Source organism: Babylonia areolata, chromosome 1, assembly GCF_041734735.1.
Source record: "Babylonia areolata isolate BAREFJ2019XMU chromosome 1, ASM4173473v1, whole genome shotgun sequence".
NCBI lineage: Eukaryota > Metazoa > Mollusca > Gastropoda > Neogastropoda > Buccinidae > Babylonia > Babylonia areolata.
In genome coordinates, this window is record NC_134876.1 from 94,391,846 (window position 1) to 94,412,585 (window position 20,740).

At 38.5% G+C, this 20,740-nt stretch overlaps 3 protein-coding genes across 47 annotated transcripts in view; 2 read left to right on the forward strand and 1 right to left on the reverse strand.

The window, feature by feature from the left end:
- Positions 1-4,129, forward strand: part of LOC143289416 (uncharacterized) — a 198,891-nt gene extending 194,762 nt beyond the window's left edge. For 44 of the 45 annotated variants that reach the window (XM_076598412.1, XM_076598537.1, XM_076598544.1 and 41 more), the window contains one exon: positions 1,360-4,129. In XM_076598412.1, the coding sequence (XP_076454527.1) occupies positions 1,360-1,585 (226 nt within the window). In that variant the 3' untranslated portion in view covers positions 1,586-4,129. The remainder of the gene's footprint in view (positions 1-1,359) is intronic. The other variant, XM_076598609.1, reaches the window with a different exon arrangement.
- Positions 4,130-5,344: 1,215 nt separating this feature from the next.
- On the reverse strand, positions 5,345-11,020 carry LOC143289667 (protein FAM241B-like). The gene is made up of 2 exons (XM_076598718.1): positions 10,827-11,020; positions 5,345-8,837 (listed from the first exon to the last, which is right to left on the reverse strand). Exons 1-2 carry the CDS (start codon positions 10,932-10,934, stop codon positions 8,436-8,438), a joined length of 510 nt encoding a protein of 169 aa, XP_076454833.1. The 5' UTR covers positions 10,935-11,020; the 3' UTR covers positions 5,345-8,435.
- A 5,808-nt stretch (positions 11,021-16,828) lies between these two features.
- LOC143289686 (uncharacterized) overlaps positions 16,829-20,740 on the forward strand; it is a 15,538-nt gene continuing 11,626 nt past the window's right edge. The window contains exons 1-4 of the mRNA XM_076598737.1: positions 16,829-17,010; positions 18,687-18,828; positions 19,550-19,843; positions 20,526-20,740. The exon at positions 20,526-20,740 is cut by the window's right edge and continues 212 nt beyond it. Coding sequence (XP_076454852.1) covers positions 16,987-17,010; positions 18,687-18,828; positions 19,550-19,843; positions 20,526-20,740 — 675 coding nt within the window. The 5' untranslated portion in view covers positions 16,829-16,986. The remainder of the gene's footprint in view (positions 17,011-18,686; positions 18,829-19,549; positions 19,844-20,525) is intronic.

Sequence of the window (20,740 nt, forward strand, 5' to 3'; positions counted from 1 at the left end):
TTCCGTTTTCTCTGAATTGTTCGCCTGAGTGATGATCTCTGTGGCAAATTGGTCAGCGTCTCATCAGTCAAATTTGCCATCATTTCACCAATTAACCTTCGAGGTGGTGCATCGGTAGCAGCGGCTCTTTCTTTCATCTCAGCAACACTTTTCTGCTTCTGGACGTCAGCTGGGTTGGCAGGGTGGTTGTGGTCATATTTTACATTGGGGACCGCACCATTGCGGTAGTCAAGCGGTGTGCTGATTCTCCCTTTACATGTGTCCTGTACGCAGCGCCAGTTGACCGTTGTTTTATTTATACGGTCTCGACGGTAAATATACCAGTTGTAGAGGATCTTGTCTTTGGAGTAACGAGACTTTATTACCTCCATGGCCAACGTTTGAAGCAAAGTGCGTGTTCGACAGAAGAACACTGTCCTTGAACACTAACTCAACGCTTGTTGTGCTAACCAAAAGAACTTACACTCTCTCTTGTGGCCGCTCAAACTCACTTGAGTGAACTTCCACTCTCTCTTTGCGGTAGTGACCAGCACCTGTTTGAAACAAAGTGCGCGACAATGCTGCACGCGCGGAAGTGTTACACGCAGTAGTCTTACACGCGGTAGTGTTAAACGTGCGACAACGGTGCACGCGCGGAAGTGTTACTCGCGGAAGTGATACTCGCGGTAGGGTTACACTCGCGTTAGTGTTGCACGCAGTAGTGTTACTCGCGGTAATGTCGCTCACGGTAGTGCCCCCTGCCTATGTTGATCAGGGTGGTGATGAAGAAATCTGTGTTGTACCATGTTCAGCCCCAGTGGTGTCCCCTCCCTGTGTTGATCTGGGTAGTGATGAAGTATTCTGTATCACACCATGTGAAGTCCCAGTGATGTCTTCTTCCCATCAGGGTGGTGATGAAGAAATTTGTAGTGTACCATGTAGTGTACCATGCAGTGTACCATGCAGTGTACTTCCACCATGCGGTGTCCCTTCCCTGTGTTGATCAGAGGTGATGAAGAATTCTGTATCATGTTTACCTCCAGTGGTGTCCCTTACCTGTGTTGATCAGAGGTGATGAAGAATTCTGTATCATGTTTACCTCCAGTGGTGTCCCTTACCTTGTTGATCAGAGTGGTGATGAAGAATTCTGTATCATGTTTACCTCCAGTGGTGTCCCTTACCTGTGTTGATCAGAGGTGATGAAGAATTCTGTATCATGTTTACCTCCAGTGGTGTCCCTTACTTGGGTTGATCAGAGGTGATGAAGAATTCTGTATCATGTTTACCTCCAGTGGTGTCCCTTCCCTGTGTTGATCAGAGGTGATGAAGAATTCTGTATCATGTTTACCTCCAGTGGTGTCCCTTACCTGTGTTGATCAGGGTGGTGATGAAGAAGGAGGTGCACAAGAAGACGGTTCTGAGGCCTGACGGGCAGGAGGAGACCATCATCAAGGAAGAGAGCGAGGTCCACCAGGACTCTGAGCCCCCCGAGGAGCTGCGTGACTCCATGCAGCAGATCATCAACCAGTTCATCGAGTACAACCCCCAGGTGCCTGCCATTGCTGAGGACGATGGTGCCGAAGTGGATGAGGGCACTGAAGTGTAAAGCCACCAGCAGAACTCCTGTAGATGGTAGAAGGCAGCACTAGCATTACGCATTTCTACACTGCACTGTTCCAGGATTTTATTGTGTTTGACTAAAGCTGGCAGAAAGCTGGTTTTCTTCAGTTAATTTATTATTTATAAAAAAAAAGGGAAATATTGTTTTTGTTGTAAATTGAGTAAATGAATCAAGTGTTAATAATAACAGAAGTTGGAAAGGAGCTTTTAACAATAAAGCCGACAGTTTCAAATTAATCAAATCACGTTTTATATCATTGCTTTCACTGTTTCAGTTGCATTTTGATGCATATACGTGAACATTGACATGTTATCAAAATGGTTTCTGATACAATATTTATTATTGCTGCCATGTAGACTTGGATGTACATTTCCAGAATAGGGAATGGAAATGGGTGGCTTGAGTTTCTGTGTCCATGTTTGCTGTTCCTGGAGCTAGGTGGTAACTGCGGGTGTTCATTTTCTTCCCTTTCCCCCACACTCCAATGCATTGAGAAGGCTCAGGGTTTCCTGAGCCAGCCACCATTACAGTGTGTCCTGTGTGATGTGGTTGTGGAGACTTTTCATAATTACTGGATTGTGACATCAAAGATCATGACAGATTCACAGATGATGACACAAAGTGTGATGGATCACAAAATATAACTCTTACGTTGCTGCTTACCCAGGTATGATACTGATCAAAGGAACCAATCAAAGCATGAGGAACAAAATACTGTGAATGGAATTTATTACTTCTTCACCCTTTCCTTTAATATTTTGTAAGTATATGTAAAAATGGGAGAGGCTTCATTATATTCTAAGTTCACATATTACATGGGGGGGTGGGGGGGGGGGACGAAAAAAAATGAACTTCACTCATTTCCTTTTCCCCACTTATTTGTTGTTGTGATTTATAAAGAGTTTTGTTGATGTTTGCATGAGACACAACTTAAACATACCTGCCCCAGTGTGTTTAACTTTGTCTCCAACCAAACGTTTGGACCATTAATTTTGTAATCTGTTTTCAGACTAGACTGACTTTCCTCGTGTACTTGGAAATACTTGCAAGTCTTGATTATCACAATATGAGTTTAACTTGACTAGAAAGATAATGACAAAATGAACAGGTGTTTTCCCCTTCCCCTAACTTCAACACCCACCTTGTCCATGTAACGCAAGTACAGAGCACATGGTCTTCCCAGCAAGATGTTGTCGTAACAGTTTATAAGTCTGCAGTACATATTGTGCACTTTTTTCAGCTTGTTTTGCCGCTTTGCGCAAATCATTTGGAATCCGGTCATAAATTTCAAGACAGTATTTCATCATCATTGAATTATCATTACACAGTGGTCAATCTTGAAACGCTGTACATGTAACGCGATCCCTTCCAAGTTGTTTGCTGTTAAGCGTGTGTTGTGGTTTTAGAGACCAAAGCGTGAATGACCATTGTTGTAGCATTGTGTACACTTCAAGAGGGCAAAACAAAAAAAGAAAAAAAGAAGCATATAAAATATAACCAGTTATCTGTCACGCTATTGTGATGCTTAGTAAATTAGCATTGAGCTTGGTGCAGTTGATGAGTGTGTGTATGATAAAGATTGAGTCCTGTTCAATCTGAGAATGGTACTATACCACACTGCCTCACCTTTAACCAGTATATAATATGCTTGTGCTGTACGTTGCCATCTATTGCCACTTCTCTTTGATCACCCCATTTTGTGTCTGAACACTTTGAGCAGGACGCCCAAGGTTTGTGTCTTGTAGCATGCCTGATTGCACTTGAAGCTGAAACTGTTTGCCCCAACATTCAGCATCAAGTTTCATATCAAGCATTGCTGACTTAAGCAGCAGAGCGACCAACCAGTGATTTACTGAATCATAAACGCTTCACTAATTGAGCAAAACTTCCATCTTCATTTTTTCCAGTCATGGAAATCTTGATTGGCCTTGCAACAGAAACTTCACTTTTTTTAAACATTTTTTTCTTTGACAAATAATCTGCTATGTTGTTTAATCATAGAAAGACTTCACATGACAATTTTCTTTTCATAATTATTTTTCATGTATACTTGGAGTAGATGTTTTAAGTCAGGACGTGTTACACAGATATTGTACTTTTCCCCCATGTATGGTCTGCTACCCTATTACTACTGCCTTTGTTTTCTAAGCAACAGAAAAGGGGGAAAAAAAAAACCAACAAAAAACAATCAAAAAAAACCTTTTTAATACAAGCTGCTTTACCCGACCTATTGTATAATTGTATATTCCTGCAAAATTATACCATGTTTATTGTGAATAACAGTTTGCAAAGGAGATTTTGTTTGATTTGGGGAAGAGAAAAAAAAGATCCCATTTGAAAATTTAGATAGAAGAGGTAAATGGTACCATGTAGTCAGATTTTAACTCATTTTGTTTTCTAAAGTCACTGTCTGTCTGTCTGTGGGTGTGCTCTAAGCCTATTCATCCATTAAATGGTACCAGACTGGTCTTGCATCCTCTCAGACTTAATTTTCCTTGTCTAAATAAATTGCTTTGGTACACATAAACAGTAATGTTGTTACAGTGTATGCTTTATTTCTGTGTGTGTGTGTGTGTGAGTGTGCGTGCGTGCGTGCGTGCATTTCCAGACATCAGTACATGACTCTAGACAGTATACACATACATGCATTAACTGACAATAGTTTAACAAAAATACCAATGTAACCACTTGCAAAAATAAGAAATCAAAGTCAGTTATGGATGGATGTAATGTATAGTACACCAGAAAATTTGTTCCGGGAAAACTATTCTACAAAAAGCTACGAAAAATAACACTAATATGCAAAAACAAACAATGCCTTCTTGCATGTTTCAGTGACTTATATCCGACACTGTTTGGAATCAGGTTTATTGCTGATCATGTCAACAGCTGCTGTTGCTTAAAGCCATTGATAATAAAAAGAAATGAAAGGGTTGGTTTATCTGCATTTTTGCACTTTACCAGGCAGCAAGGCTGTACAATTTTGACTCACTAATAGTTTGTTCACATTGATAATCTATCCATATCTGCTTTATTTTAAGAGCGTGTAATAAAGCAGATTCAGCAACAGGATTTCTCCATTGAACAAAGGCATCTTAAACTGATGAATTCTTGGATGTTGTACATTTATCAAAGTTGTGTATGTTTGATGTCATATCAGTCAGTAAACCAAATGTTTGGTTTGGCAGTGGTTTCTGGAAGAACTATACTCCCATTTAATTTATGAGGAATGGAATAAATTTGAGCACAATAATGGGAACTAAGCTCTATCCCTAGAATTCTTCACAAAAGATTAATACATTAAGGAGGAAGAGAACATTTACATGCCATTTGACTGCTCATGTTCATCGAAAGTCAAGTCTACAGTCACAAAATGTTCGGTGTTCAAATCTGTTTAACAAAATGTATGACATGGATAAAAGTCCTGAGAGTCAATCCTGGATTTTCTAACACTTGTTACCTTGACATTACCACACACACACACACACACACACACTTGCAGACACTTCAGAAGGGCAGTATCTTCTTAAATGGATATTTAGAACTGTAGAAAGGTATTATAAATTTTGGATCCTGCTAATTTTCGTTTAATACTTGTACAGTTGGAGCTGAGAAAATGTATTTCTTCAAAGTTTGCCATGCACACACATACACTCACCACATATGCATGTACACTCATACAAAGGCGCGCGCGCATGCACGCACGCACACACACACACACACACACACACATCAATCTGTTTGTTTGAGAACAAAAACTTATAATTTATTCAAAACTTCTTTTTTTTTTAAAACAACAAATGCACACACATTCAATAGAAAGACTTGAACAGGTGTGAACTCAGAAGCACTCATGCATCAACAAATGCAAGAAATGATTTAACATTTACTTTGATCCAAATATGTTGAACTAGTGTGCATCATTTCACAAAAATCAACTTCAGTGCCAAATTGTGTTACCAATGCCTATTCTACTAATTCAGTAAATTTCTTTGTTCTGTATATATGTTAAAATAACACACACAATGTCAAAAAATAAAAGACCGTCAAAGCATGCCACTTACTGTTACATATACACATGTAACAGTCACTGACAAAGCACAATGACATTTACAGTAACTAGAAAAGTACAATTATGATCATCATTGTTGCTTATACAGTTATAGTCCTGCTGACCGCACAAGGCCATATCTGAACTGCCCAACTACACAAATGTCCAATCATGATAAGCACAAAACTGTCACATACACACACAAAAAAACCCCATTAAGATAAACCTACAAAACACAGTTCATGACACATTATCCTAACCATTTAGCTCCTTAGGGGAAATAAAAATGGACCGTGCTGAAGATGTCAGCCATTCTGCTTAATTTATCATCTCTTCTGCTTAATTTATCATCTCCAGATTACAAAAAATCATAAAAAAGGCAAAACAATACTTCAAAACCAAACAAAAGATATATAAAATGGCCATACAGGCAAGTAATACTGCAGAATGGACAGCTGGTGCCCACTCCAGTGTTTACAATTTCCCTACCTAATCACTAGAGCAAAACAGCACAGATAGTACAGCACAGACTGCGGAAAAGAGAAAAAAGAAAGTGTCAAGGCTAGCTTGAAAAAAGAAAGGGGAATGGAATGGGAAGGCAGAAATAGGAGACAACATTGACAGACGAAAAAAGGCAGAAAGAAATAAAGAGAGCAATAGAAAAGTGGATATTTCTAGCACAGAATTTCCAGAGGGTGGGGATGCTATTTATACTGAAAGACCCCAAGCATCCCCACAGGGGTAGAAAAGTACAGGAGCCCATTCCAATACAGAAAAGAAATTCATATAAAATATTTTTTTTAAATGCTGCTCTGCATGTGACAGTTCCACTTTGACAATACAATGAAATCACTTCATTCATAATTATCTTTTCGTAGTAATTTACAATGTGAATTATACTGGTACCAAAAACATGCATCTTTAAAAAAACAACAACTGTAATTGTGTGTATGTGCTTGAAAGTCTAGTTACGATATGACAAAGATGGCCTGCCAGTTGTAAATGGCTGCTTGATGAGTTTTAGAACATATTCACAGGAATTTTACCACACTCAATGTTGTATAAGTTGAAAGATTTGATCATGTTTCTTTAACGTAGCTTTGAATGTGTGTGTCTTTCTGCGTATACATGTATACAAGTACAGTCCAAAGCAGTTATCTTCTTGGAGTCTCTCATTGGCATACCAAATAAATAAACGAAACACATTCCATGTTTTGTTGGAGTTAAAATTATATCAAAGTTAAAGGGAGAGACAAACACTAGTTTTAGTTGCATAAGGACCTCCAGATATAAGGGAAACGTGTCGCTATTTTCATAGTACCTTGCTGCACTTTATCTCAAGTGATGCGCTCCCAACTTAAGAGCAGTTAAGATCACACAGAGAAATATGTTGTGATGAAAAGCGATACCATACAAATACAATACAATCCAGAGTAATGCAAGCTTGTATGCGAACTGTCAGTAAACACTGTGGAACACTCCCATGAAGGCACACAGTCATTTCCATTGAGTTTCCTTATTACACCAACAGGTGAGAGAGAGTGAGAAAAGTGAGATCAAGAGGGAGGGTGAAAGGAAACAAGGGTGAGGTCACATAAAGAAACCAAAGTGAAGAACACAAATGGTATTTTTTATTCCTCCAAATTCATCCCCAACACACTTTGCTCAACCTGCTCAACCTCACTGGCACACACCACACTGCTTTTCAAGATAACGAAAGGAACAATGGCAGCATATACTGGCCAAGATGCCATGTGCACGCAAAGGAGTTTCATACTCACTGCATTCAAACTACAAATAAGCCTTCAAAATATGCTCTAAATTCTGGAAAATATTTCGCCTGTCAGTCAATGAATGCAACCAATGCACCAAACTACACCAGAAAGAGACAGTCACAGAAACTTAAGACGAAGTTAAGTTGTCTCACTTGGATACACATATGTACTGGGAGATTTATTTTGCATCCATACAGCATTTAAATATATAATATATATAAATTATAAGTGTGTGTGTGTGTAATGCAAAAACATAATTACATACAAACAATTACAATCAATAATGCATGAACAGGACATTGATCCAAGGTGACCTGAACAAAGTGAGAGAAAAAAAAAAGGCTCACTGAACAAGATAGCATGTATCATAAGATATGGGATGCAGAGGGCGGACATGCATGAAGCAATGACAATGGGCATCATGAGAAGTAAAAGAAAGCAAGGTAGAAATGACAAAAAAACAAAATTAGACTTTCTTCAGTGTCTTCAGACTGTAACAAAATCAGTTGGAATACATGCTTCCCAACCAGCTCTTATTTTTATAAAACAAGACATAATCTCTAGACATTATGCTCATAAAATGATTTGCTTGCTACCATTTTATTTTTCTTTCTTAGCCTTTCCCTGATTTTTTTTTTAACACTAAGCTTAAGGAATAAAAATGCTAAATATATAACCACAGGCTTTTCGATAAGTACAACAACAACACCTATTCATTTCATAAAAACACAATAATCTTAGTAAGTCAATCTTTCAAATAGTACATCAAATAATCTGTCAAATAATTATCTGAAATTGTAACCAATTTCATCTTGTTATTTAGAAACTTGATAATTAAAAAATACCAATTCGGGGAAAATACACAGTACATTTCTCAGTCAATCAGTCACTGGCAATTTAAATAATGCATCATACATAATGCTTTTTTCTTTCTTTTTTTTTTCCAAGGACTGTCCGCAGCTGTCAACCACTACTACTAGCCAATATGTGGTGACAGACAAGAAGTCAGCTATGATCTTCCCAGTCTGTGTCCTCCTGATCCACCACCAAATCCTCCTCCCCCTCCGCCAAATCCTCCCCCACCCCCACCCCCACCTCCCGCTGGTGGCTGCTGGCCCCCAGCTGCTCCTTGCTGCCCCCATCCTCCTGTGAAAGGGTTTCCTCCAGTCTGACTCATCTTGGACACCACGAACAGCAGTCCTGCGAAAATCAGTCCTGGCAGCCCAAGGAACACTCCGGCCAGCAGAAATCCTAAAGACACTATGGGTTCAATCGTGAACTGTCCAATGTTGAAACGTGGGATTCCCAAGCCCAAGAGTTTTTGGTTGAGAGTCTCAAACACTGACACTTGCTGCCCTCCTCCCATGGGCATGCCTTGGTTTTCATTATAATCTGCATGTTGCACAAATCCCTGAAAACACACACAATGGGGAAAAAAGTCATGATCAGTTCCAGACTGATAAATTTACATTGTAAATGCTTTTTTATTTAATGCATTTACGTGACCATAAATGGCTGAATATCCTTGTGTATTTACCTTTTCTGCATGCTGTATAAAAAGACACTCTCAAACAAGCTAGTGTACACTACTCTGTACAAAGCATTGTTCTCATCAACAAAAAATATACATTTAAAAATCAAATACTACATGTACATATGATTTTGGTTATGAACTGTTAATATCTCACACTGTCTGACCATAATGATCAAGTTCAACACTTAACAGCAAGCTGTCCACTGGGTGTGAGTTTTTTCCCCAATGAATTATGCACATTAATGAACGTATGTAACAAATCTGGATTGCTTTCTGTATCCAGAGGAAGAATGTTCAAAATAATGAATGATAAAACTAATTCTCATTAAGTATATTTTAAATTACCATCTACACATGTAATGTGTACAGTAAAATGTTGGTAAGCTGGCACTTCATGAACTTGTATGCACTTGTATCCATGCATTCTAATCAATACATCTGCAGTTCTGCTTGAGGATGATTATGAGATTTGGCTTATTCAAGTTGAAGAGTCAGACACAATATGATGATTGCCTCCAGTAATATATCATCAAGCAGCATGTCCACAAAGCCATGATGCATGCACTGACAGAAAACACAGCAACAGTCCACACACCAGGCACATCACAAGAAACCATTGTGAAGATGGCTTTCTTTGCAATGTCCTGACTGTGCACTGTCAACATCAGGTCTTCTGTGAGTAGGACTCCAAGCTTGGGGTTGTGCTTGAAAAGTTAGACTCGGAGGGTATTCAATGCAGAATGTGGAAACTCAGGCAGTAGAAGTGTGTTGACCTGTTTCATATGTTGAGGATTTCACTCTTTTCTGCACTGAAATGCTTTCCCCATTCCACACTTCTAGCTTTCATCAGTCATTCTGCACAATCTAGTAATGGTCTCCCTGATTTTCATGGCTCTCAACAGAAGGCAGTCATTTGCAAAGAAGAAGACATCAGATTTCACTGCATCTGTCAGAGAACAATGCTCTGTGGTACAGACTCCACAGACATTTCTACAGATTCTTCCCACTCAACTGTCTGCTGGGTTATAAACAATAACAACAGCAACAAAAATTGATGGGCACAGGGGTCGACTGGTAAAAGCACTGGATGAGATCACCCACGTTTTGAGTTGGATACCCAGTTGGTGGGTTAAGGGTGGAGGTTTTCCCCATCTGCCAGGTCAACATATGTACAGACCTGCTAGTGCCTGAACTCCCTTTGAGTGTTTATGCACACAGAAGATCAAACATGCACGTTAAAGTTCCTGTGATCCATGTCAGTGTTTGCTGGGTTATACAAACAAGGACACACCCAGTATGGACATCACCCCAAACAGGAGTATGGCTACCTACTACTTACATGGTGGACCATGATGTATTAACAACCACCACCAAAAAAAAAAAAAGCCAAAAATTTTTTTAAAAACCAACAGTCACGGGTGTAGTTACTTGTGCATGAGTGTGTGTGACTGAAACCTGACTGAATGACACAGGAAATGAATTACGAGTGCCAATTGGCAAATCGCAGTCAGCTTTAATCCATCCTGGCAGACAACCTGTTGTGCAAATGACTTCATGTTTGTTAGGCGCTTACACAAGTTAGAGCTAAGGATGGATAAGCGCTATATAACTAAGTATCCAATCAATACAAATCATCATCATCATAATTCCTCTCAACCACCACTTTCATTGATTATCCTGAGATTACACGCTCTACGACTGGCGTAGGGAATATGTTTGCACTACTATAGGCTTCTCGGCCTTTTGGCTAAGATGAAAGTGAATGGTAACAGTTTTTTGCTTGTTTGCTTGTTTGTGTCTGTTTCGCATTAAGTGAAACGTGGCACCGTGACTATGTTCAAGAGCTTCATTTCTGTGCAAGTCTACCTGTCGAGGTCTGTTGGTGTTATCCCCTTGACTTCCTCGGGAACGAGACCCCTGAGCTCTTGGGTCATCGTCTGGCACGATGTCTCCGTTACTTAGAATTCTCACCATGATGAACCATTTGCTGCGCTCTGAAAACGAGAGTACGGAAGACCAAACATCAACACAGCTCTTCAAGGGAAAGTACCGTGTGTGTCTTTTAGAATCCAGTGGCTATATGCAAAGCAAAGGCAACTGTTTTTGTGTGCGTTGTTATGTTGTAGAAGTAGTAGTAGTAGTAGTGTAGGGACTGGCATTTGACTGCCTGGGTCTCACGTCCTTTTTTATGTACCCTTCAATATCTCTCTCCTTTTATTTGTAGATATACATATGTTTTCTTTTACATATACTGTAACTCATTCCTCAAAGTCAATATTTTTTTCTTTTAAATTGATGTTCATGTCAAGGAGATTCTTTGAACACATTAGTATTTTGTGCAGGTTTAGTTTCAATGGGTAGTGCATTCCATATTTGTGCAATTCTATTAGCTCGTGAATTTTTCCTTAGGTTAGTGTCACAGCGCTCTTTACAAATTTTCATCACTGAATTATTGTACTCTCATAATCTGACATTCTAAAAATATTATTCACATTGACTTCATTATAGCAATTTAACATTTTGTAAGTTTCTATCAAATCTCCTCTTAGCCTTCTACCATTTAATGAATGCAGACTTAAGTATGTAAGTCTCTGTTGATAGCTCATAGATTTGCATTATTTTAATAAGTTAGTTGCACTTCTTTGTAACCTTTGTAGATATATATATATATATAGATATATATATATATATATATATGTTGTCTCTTGAGGTATGGGTGCTACACAATATTACCATATTCTACTCGTGATCTAACCAATGCTTTATATAGTTTAAGAAATATATCTTTATCTAAATAAGTAAATACTCTCTTGATTACTCCTATCGTCTGGTTGGTTTTGTTTATTATATTCTGTATATGTATGTCTAATGATAATTTATTATCGAAAGTTATGCCAAGGTCTTCTATTATCATATGGTATTTGTTTTCTGGATTTTTCCCCGATGTGCATTACTTTACACTTTGATACGTTAGAATATAGATTCCATCTGTTAGACCAGTCCTGTAACTTACATAAGTCTTTTTGTAGTGTAGTAGTATCTTGTGCATTACCGTAAAGTTTAGTATCATCTGCAAATATTTTGCATGTCCTTTCTATGCTTTCAGGGAGGTCATTTATGTATGTTGTAAAAAGCACAAGGCCAAGTATGCTGCCTTGTGTATACCACTAACAACATTTTCATCAGTTGACTTTTTTTCTCTCCAATTTTAACTACCTGTGTTCTTTCTGACAAGAAGTTTTTTGTCCAGTTCAGTGTGCTTCCAGTGATACCATATGAAGCTAATTTCAATAAAAGTCTTTGATGTGGTACAGAGTCAAAAGCTTTTCTAAAGTCTAAATAAATTATGTCTATAGGTTTACCCATATCTATCGTTGTTGTAAGGTCTTCAATTACTTCTAGGAGCTGTGTTGTACACGATCTTCTCTGTCTAAAACCATGTTGACAGTCTGCATACAGATTGTTCGTTGTCATGTGTGATACTATAGCATCCCTGCTAAAAGACTCCAAGATTTTACTTACAGTACAAGTCAAGCTCACTGCATGGTCTATAGTTTCCTGGTTCATGTTTTGACCCCTTTTTATATATATAGCTGTTACCTCAGCCATCTTCCAATCTTTAGGCAGGCAAGTAGATTCAAGTGATTTATTATAAATAATACTCAAAGGAAGAGCTAACTCTCTGCTCAATTCCTTTAATACTCTTGAGTGTATTTTGTCTGGTCCTTGTGCTTTGTAGGGGTCTAAGGCATGCAACGTCTTTTCTACTGCCAATGGAGTGACTCTTAACATTTCCCGACCTGGAGCTTTCTCCAAGTTCGGGTAAGTTTGTCATGGTCTCTTTTGTAAACACAATTGCAAAGGATTTATTAAGATTTTCTGCTTTTTCTAGATAGTTTTCTACTAAGCTACCATCTTCTTTTTTCAATATCCATATTCCTGTACTAAATTTTGTTTTTTCTTGACAATATTTCCAAAATATTTCGGTACTTTGCTTACATTTTTTTTTTTAAACTATATTTCTTTCGTAATTTTTTTTTTTTTTTTTTTTTTTTTTTTTTTTAGCTTTAAAAAAAAAAGTTATTTTGCAGCATTTATTCCTTTCTTTGGTATAGCACAAATAGCAGTAACCTGACTTAGTTCTTAAGAAACGCTAATACAATTTATATTTCTTTTTGATGATTCTCATTATTTTATTGTTCATCCATGAGGGTTTGATTTTTTCTCCTGTCTATTTGGTATTACTTTTGGTATGTAATTATTTATTCACAGTTTTGTGTGGTATAGTCTTAAAGTCATTCCAACAATGGTTCACGTCTTTTCCATCCCAATCCATTGATGCCCAGTTTACTTTATTTATCATTTCACTCATTCCATCATAATTTCCCATTTAAAAAAAATCAAATTTATACTTTTTTTTCTGCTTTTTCCTTCACCAATGGAATTTGGAACTGAAAAACCAGCACATCATGGTCACTCTTTCCCAGTGGATCTGGGTGTTTGATATCTGATGCTAAATTGTTTTCATTTACTATTACCAGATCCACAATACTGGGTTTTTGACCTGGTTTTAGTTCTTGTTGGTTTTGACGACTTTTGTATCAGGAATGCATCACGTAAACATTCAAAAAAAAATTTGTCTGAAGGATCTGTCCAAGTACCGTCCCATTCTATAGCTGGATAATTAAAATCTCCCAGAATACAGACTTTTTAAAATCTTGTTATTTCTTCGGACTGTGTGTGTGTGTGTGTGTGTGTGTGTGTGTGTGTGTGTGTGTGTGTGTGTGTGTGTGTGTGTGTGTGTGTGTGTGTGATTCCCTACCGCTCAATAATTACTTCTTGCTCTTCACACAGCACGATGGCAGTCTGTGTGTACAGGGCAACGATCACAATAAGCATGGCACCTCATTTCTCATTCCAAGACAGTTGTTATCCATATAGTTACGTCAATTTTTTCTTCCACAGCTACTACCACAACACAATGCAATACCATACAGTACAATGCAATGTCATACACTATAATACAGCAAACGAGAAATATATTATCTATAATTAAATCTTATAACTACTTGAAAATCCACGATGCTAACATTATTTCATCATCATCATCACCATCATCACAATAACAATAATAATAACTGGACATTTATCAGCGCTTTCCTCATTGCACAAAGCGCTTTACAATCCACACACACATGCATACGAGACACACTCAGTCCTCAACTCACAATCATGCAAAATAAACATATATATGAGCATACGAACTAGTACAGTACGTACAATACATACATGCATGCATCAATCCATCCATCCACACAGACATGCATACTTTCGACGTACACACAACAGCGTTACAATATATATATATATATATATATATATATATATATATATATATATATATATATATATATATATATATACAATAACTACTTTCATGTATGAGAGAGGGTCTAGAGGAAATGCTGCTGGAAGAGGAAAGTCTTGAGGTTAGATTTAAAGGAAGGCAGTGGGGGCTGTGACGGACGTGTTGAGGCAAAGAGTTCCATATCTGAACAGCAGATGATGGAAAAGCTCGACCACCGTACGTGCCGCATGAGCTGTTCTCTTTTGTATTTTGGGACGTATAAGGTTCTATCAGCAGCAGCAGAGCGAAAAGAACGGGAGGGTACATAGATTTGAAAGATACCAGAGAGGTATTGGGGTGCAGTTCCAGATATGACATGGTATAGCAGAGACAGGCGGCTTTGTATTCGATTTTTTGTTCTATGGGTAACCAGTGCAACTCTTTTAGAAGGGGTGTGCAGTGCACGAATCTTTTTGCTTTGTAAATCAGTTTGGCAGCGGAGTTTTGTACCTGCTATAGTGGTATGAGGAGTGTTTGCGGACAACCGATGAGAAGAGAGTTGCAATAGTCTAATCAATCCAGAGAGTGTGCATGAACTGACTAGTGTTTTGGTTGCGTCGAGTGTGAGGTAGTGGCGTATGGAGCTGATTCGTCTGAGTTCAAAGTAGTTTCAGTTTCAGTAGCTCAAGGAGGCGTCACTGCGTTCGGACAAATCCATATACGCTACACCACATCTGCCAAGCAGATGCCTGACCAGCAGCGTAACCCAACGCGCTTAGTCAACAAAGTAGTCAAAGTAGGCTGCTTGACAGGTTTTGCTGATGTAATACTGCATGGAAATATCTTTATCGAGGAAAAAGCCAAGGTCACGGACATGATCAGAGAATGAGATGGAACAGTTTCACAATTATTTACAAATGCAATACAGTACAATACTATGCAATACATTGCAATACAATACACTGAAGGCACACACACACACACACACACACACACACACACACACACACACACACACACACACACACACACACACACACACCTGCATACACATATGCACTCTTCTTCCCCTCCCCCGCCCACCCACTACATCCATATACAAGCTCACACAGACACGCATACAGTCATCCAAATATTACGCCATGCAGCATATTCATTCTCAGAACTAACGAAGAGACCAGCAGTGAGCTTTACGCAGACAGTGAACAGGCCAGGTGGGAATTTATTTAAGAAATGGTAATTTCCTTAAACAGCCATATAAACTGAGTTTTTAGAGCTGTTTGGAAGGAAGCAGCAGCTCAGAGGACAATAAATTCGTGGATCAGTTAAAGGTTTAATTAAGAGAAGAGAGTGTATGTATAAATATGGTTTTTTTTCCCCAGTTATATGCGGAACCAAGCCATCATGATGGAGTGCATATTTATCCAGGTCCACGAGATAACAAACAAAGACTCTTTTCGGTTCAGGGTAGAGGACACGAAGTAATTGGAGCTTGTACTAAATGTGTGTTTTGATGGGAGGCCAATGAAAATTTTTGAGGAGGATTGACTTGATCATATTAAAAGTATAAAGTATATACTTCACGGCAGAATTTTGTTTGAACTCTGTTGAACTGAGTTTGTGATTTTATGATTGGGACAGACTAACTCATTGTCATCCAGTCCGATCCAATACAACTTGTAATGCGGCAAAGCCGCAAGTTGATATAGTAACAAATTTGGATGTGGTACTGAGACATGTAGGCCTATCTGGATAAATATAAAAAGGGGAGCAAGAGGATTCCTTCATCACTGACTCCATCAGTCAGTAATACAGGAAACATCTGTATGCGGAGGAAGGCGGCAGGATGGTAAAGATACGTCTGCGGACAATACAGTGTCCGTGGGGGTCTGGGCTCGATTTCCACTCTCCGTCGCCCCTTTCACCAGGTTTGACTGAAAAATCAATCTGAGCGTCCAGTCATTTGGATGAGACAACAAACCGAGGCGCTCCCGCCGTGTGCAGCACGCACTTGGTGCGTTGAAAGAGAACCCATGGCAACAAAACTGAGAGTCAGTTGTCCTCTGGCAACACTCTGCAGATGAAATCCACTCTGATAGGTGCACTCAAGTGTGTTGGGTTATGTTGCTGTCAGGCATCTGCCTAGTACATATGATGTATCGTATGTGGCGTTGTCCGAACGCAGTGAGGGCTCCTTAAAAACTGATCGAAACTCTTGGTAACTACGTCGACGCCTTCAGTTTCAGCAGAGCTTCTTTGAGTATAGTCTCTAAGGGGAAACACCTGCAGCAGTCGACAAAAATTGTATTCACGAATACGAACACACCGAAAAAATTCTAATTGAAAAGAGGATGGCCATCGGCATGTTCTGGAGTGCTCATCAAAGAGCTGATAGTCATCTGCTTATTCTTAAGTTTGGAAAAAAAAAAGTAGCACAACTTGTGCTCTCCAAGAACGTCGAACTGAAGAGAGTGACAAGAGATTGAACACATTGTGCATAATCTCCCTTGAGCATGCACACCGAAAAACCCTCCACAACGCAACCAATGCATGATCTCAGAACATTGGCAATGGTATAACATTTATCGTTTTCGGATGTTTTGAGCCTCGGCTTTCTTCCACAGAGACGACTCCTCAGCAACTTAGCCTTGTAATAAGGCAATACCACGCCTGTCAAAAATGTCGTCCACTCTAGAGTGCCAAGTACGTGAACTGTCAGTGTCACGCTGCGTGACATACTTCATGTTGTTTTAACTTTTCAGACTTTTAATTGATTCTTTGGTTCTACAAACTTGAAAGTATTGGAACTGAAGTGTGTTGATAACCACAGGGAGGAAGAATAATACACGTGTTGGGATGACGAGGGGATAAAAACCTACTTCGGTTCTTAAGGGCGAGGTTAGCCTCTTGAAACTTGTGTACGAAAGGACAGGGAAGTTTTTACAAACTTTATTATAAATTAAATTAAAATAAAATGAATATATATATATATATATATATATATATATATATATATATATATATATAACAGGTAACTTTAAGTTGAAAACCAGTCATGATTATCCAACCTTCAACATTGCAAACTTCAGCATACTTACACTGTTACAGACATTTCTCTGATAAAACAGTTGATAATGCTATCATTAATAGTAATTAGTATCGTTAATGGTTGGCCATGGTCACTACTGTTTGACTTCACGACAGTGATTATTGTCATTAATATGGGGTTTGATAAATAGTGTTCTGCTAATGTTCAATCAGAACATCCATTTCAGAATAACACTGAAATGCTGCAGTGCAGAGTGTCTGATGGTGTGGCAGTGTGGTGACCAAACATTGATATACTAATATCGATCTCCCTGTGGACTGGTGGTGTTGAGACTGGCAGTTGAAATTGTGGCTGTGTATGGGAGACTGAGGTTGAGTGGCATGGGGGTATGATGCCATTGAAATGGTGCAGATGCTGAGGTACAAAAAACGAAAAAGAAAAAAAGGGAAATAATCATGAAATAATTCTGTGTGGAAGCAAAGTGAAACAACTGACAAAATACCAGTATAGAGCATAGTTAACAGCTATATTATTTGTAGATTAAAAATGTTTTCCTTTTATGTGCTTCTTTTTTTTTCTTTTGTCCTGGCAGAAATCAACAAAGATAAAACATTTTTTTTCTTGAGGTAACAGGCCAATAAATAATGTTCTTGCATGTCACTGTGTGAATGATCTCATATAACAAAAACTTGACCTATTGCAAAACCTGTCTAATTGATAACAATATTATTTGTCTACATCTTTTTCATGTTCTTGTGTGTGTGTGTTTTTGTGGGTTTTTTACGGAGAAGGGGGAAAGTTTCTTATGTAACAGTTGAGATGTCAGTAAAATATTTTGTGCCTGTGATGGACTGATAGATTGCATGATCATGCAATGCAAAGTACATCTCAATGGTTTATAAGCTCAGTATATTTATAGATCAAGACCCTCGTATTTAAGAATTATAGAACTAGATCCTGCTTTTGTGAAGTTTGCAGTTTCAGCATTCTGAGTTGAAAGTGCAGATTAAAAAAAATTTATATTAAAACAAATTTTTTTTTAGATACTGTTGGACAGTCTCTGACTACAGAATTCCACAGATGTCTTTGCACATGCTTTAGGTTATATATAAATATCTGTGTCGGTTTAGTAATGATATTGATAAATGATAAATGAAGTAGTATATGTCTGAACTGTTTTGTTCTAATGCCATTGGATATTTGTCTGAACTGTTTTGTTCTAATGCCATTGGATATTTGTCTGAACTGTTTTGTTCTAATGCCATTGGATATTTGTCTGAACTGTTTTGTTCTAATGCCATTGGATATTAATGGATACTAAATGTTACAGATGAGCAGAGGAGAGCAGGATGATGGAAAAGAGCTGTTTATGTCCACGCTACCAAACACTCTGGAAGCTTTGTGTAGCATGCAGGCTGCTCCACACGATGACACAATCTTGCATCACCTGTTGGACATTATCAAAGAACTGAGTCAGTTTGGGTTTAGAATTACGCTGTTGTCTTGTAATGCATGTAATGTATTTCTTGTATTGTCAGAGAGATAAGTATACTGTATAGTGAGGATTTTCACTGCTTGTGTATTTTTTCATATTGGTGATACCATGTATATTTATCTATCAGTCTATATAGATAGATAGATGGAGGTGTGTGTATGCATTTTCTTTTGCATAGATGTAAATGTACTCATGCATGAGTGCATGTACATATGAGAGACTCAGAGAGAGAAAGAAAATGATGTGTAATTGTACATAATTATTGGTTTTGTTTACACTATAGGGAATTGTTTTGCACAGGATTTGCAATATATAAATTACAAAGGGTAGGTATCGTCGATTTCAATTTAATGTCATTCCAAGTTTCCGCTCTAAGTGATGTTAGATCACAGATTTGCCACACCCGCCTTGTAAAGGCAAGCAGACCTTTATTTCAAGTGAATTTTACTTATATATTTTTTGTTTATCCTGTGTCCAGATATATGGTAATGTGTCTGTTTTTGAGCATATGTATCATTGTATGCCTGGGACTCAGTGTGTGTGTGTGTGTTAATACATGCACACATAAATGAATATATGTGTATGTGGGCATGCAAATGTGTGTGTGTGTGTGTGTGTGTGTGTTTGACTTTGAGAGAGAGAGAGACCATGAATAATTTACTTTTCCTTTAAAAAAAAAAATCTGTTTCCCATCACAGTCATCTCAGAAGCGGACGCCAAGCGCTGTGGTCTTTTTGACTTTGTGGACATGGTCAGAGAGAAAGCCCATGGTCTCAACTCAGCAACGCTGGTACTGGCTATGGGGGTGTCGGCACACCTGGCTCACATCACAGGTGGGGCGGGGCCACTGTGGCAGAAGGTGGCTGCCTTGTACGACGAGGTGCAGTCGTCCGTAGTGTCGGGCTGCTCCTCGGTTGGGGCAGCCTATTTCAGCAGTCTGTCTAAGGTGGTGGCCTGCCCTGCAGGGTTGCTCTGGTTGGAAAACAATAACGGTAATATTTATGTCACTGAACAAAACTGTATGTTCTGTTGTGTCTGTTCAAAGTAGTTGATTAGAGAAAGAGAGAGAGAATAGAAATGTTGGTTGGAACAACTGGAAAAAAAAAGAGGCAAAACTGAGGACACAAAAATGCATTTCGTTAGTCCATGGCTTAACTACTTTACTGCTGAACCTTGATAAAATGAAACCAATCTTAAGTGCTTGCAGTTACTACCTTTTTTTGCACTTTTCAGTTCCAAGAGAAGTACAAATTAAAAATGGTGACTTTCAACCTGACCAGAAACTGAAAGCTTAGTTTTATGTCAGTGAAATGACAGCCGCCTTTGACCAGCTCACTGGTCAGTAGCAGTCAGGGGTTAATAAAACTGTTGTTTTTTTATAATGACATTTTGAATTTTTAAGTGTAGTAAGAAGTTAGTAGAGCTTTCTCTTATATATGATTAAAAGAGATGTTTTGAAATTTTGCATTGAAAAATGTGAATTATGAATGATAATGAGGCTCAAATGATTGCTTCAAGTTGTAATATGCAAAGTGTATTGTTTCATTGCTTCTCATTGTCAGTCAGCAATCTGTGTGAAAGCCACTTTTGTTCAAGATGTTTTGTAGATTACGTACCTCTCCAGGTGTGAATAATCATTATAATAATGACTATGTATTGTTGTTTGTTTTTCAGTACATTTCCAAACAGCTCTGTTAACACTGGAAAAAGGTCAGAGTATGTTCGTGCTGAGCGCTGCAGAGAACTTTGTGCTCACCAGTCTCACCAACAGCCTGGAAGCAAACATTCCCACTGAGACGCATTCACCACCTTTGTCGTCCATGGTGGTGCAAGGGGTGGATTTTCTGACCAGCAGGGTGATGGAAATGAAGAGGAACCGGGCCACACTG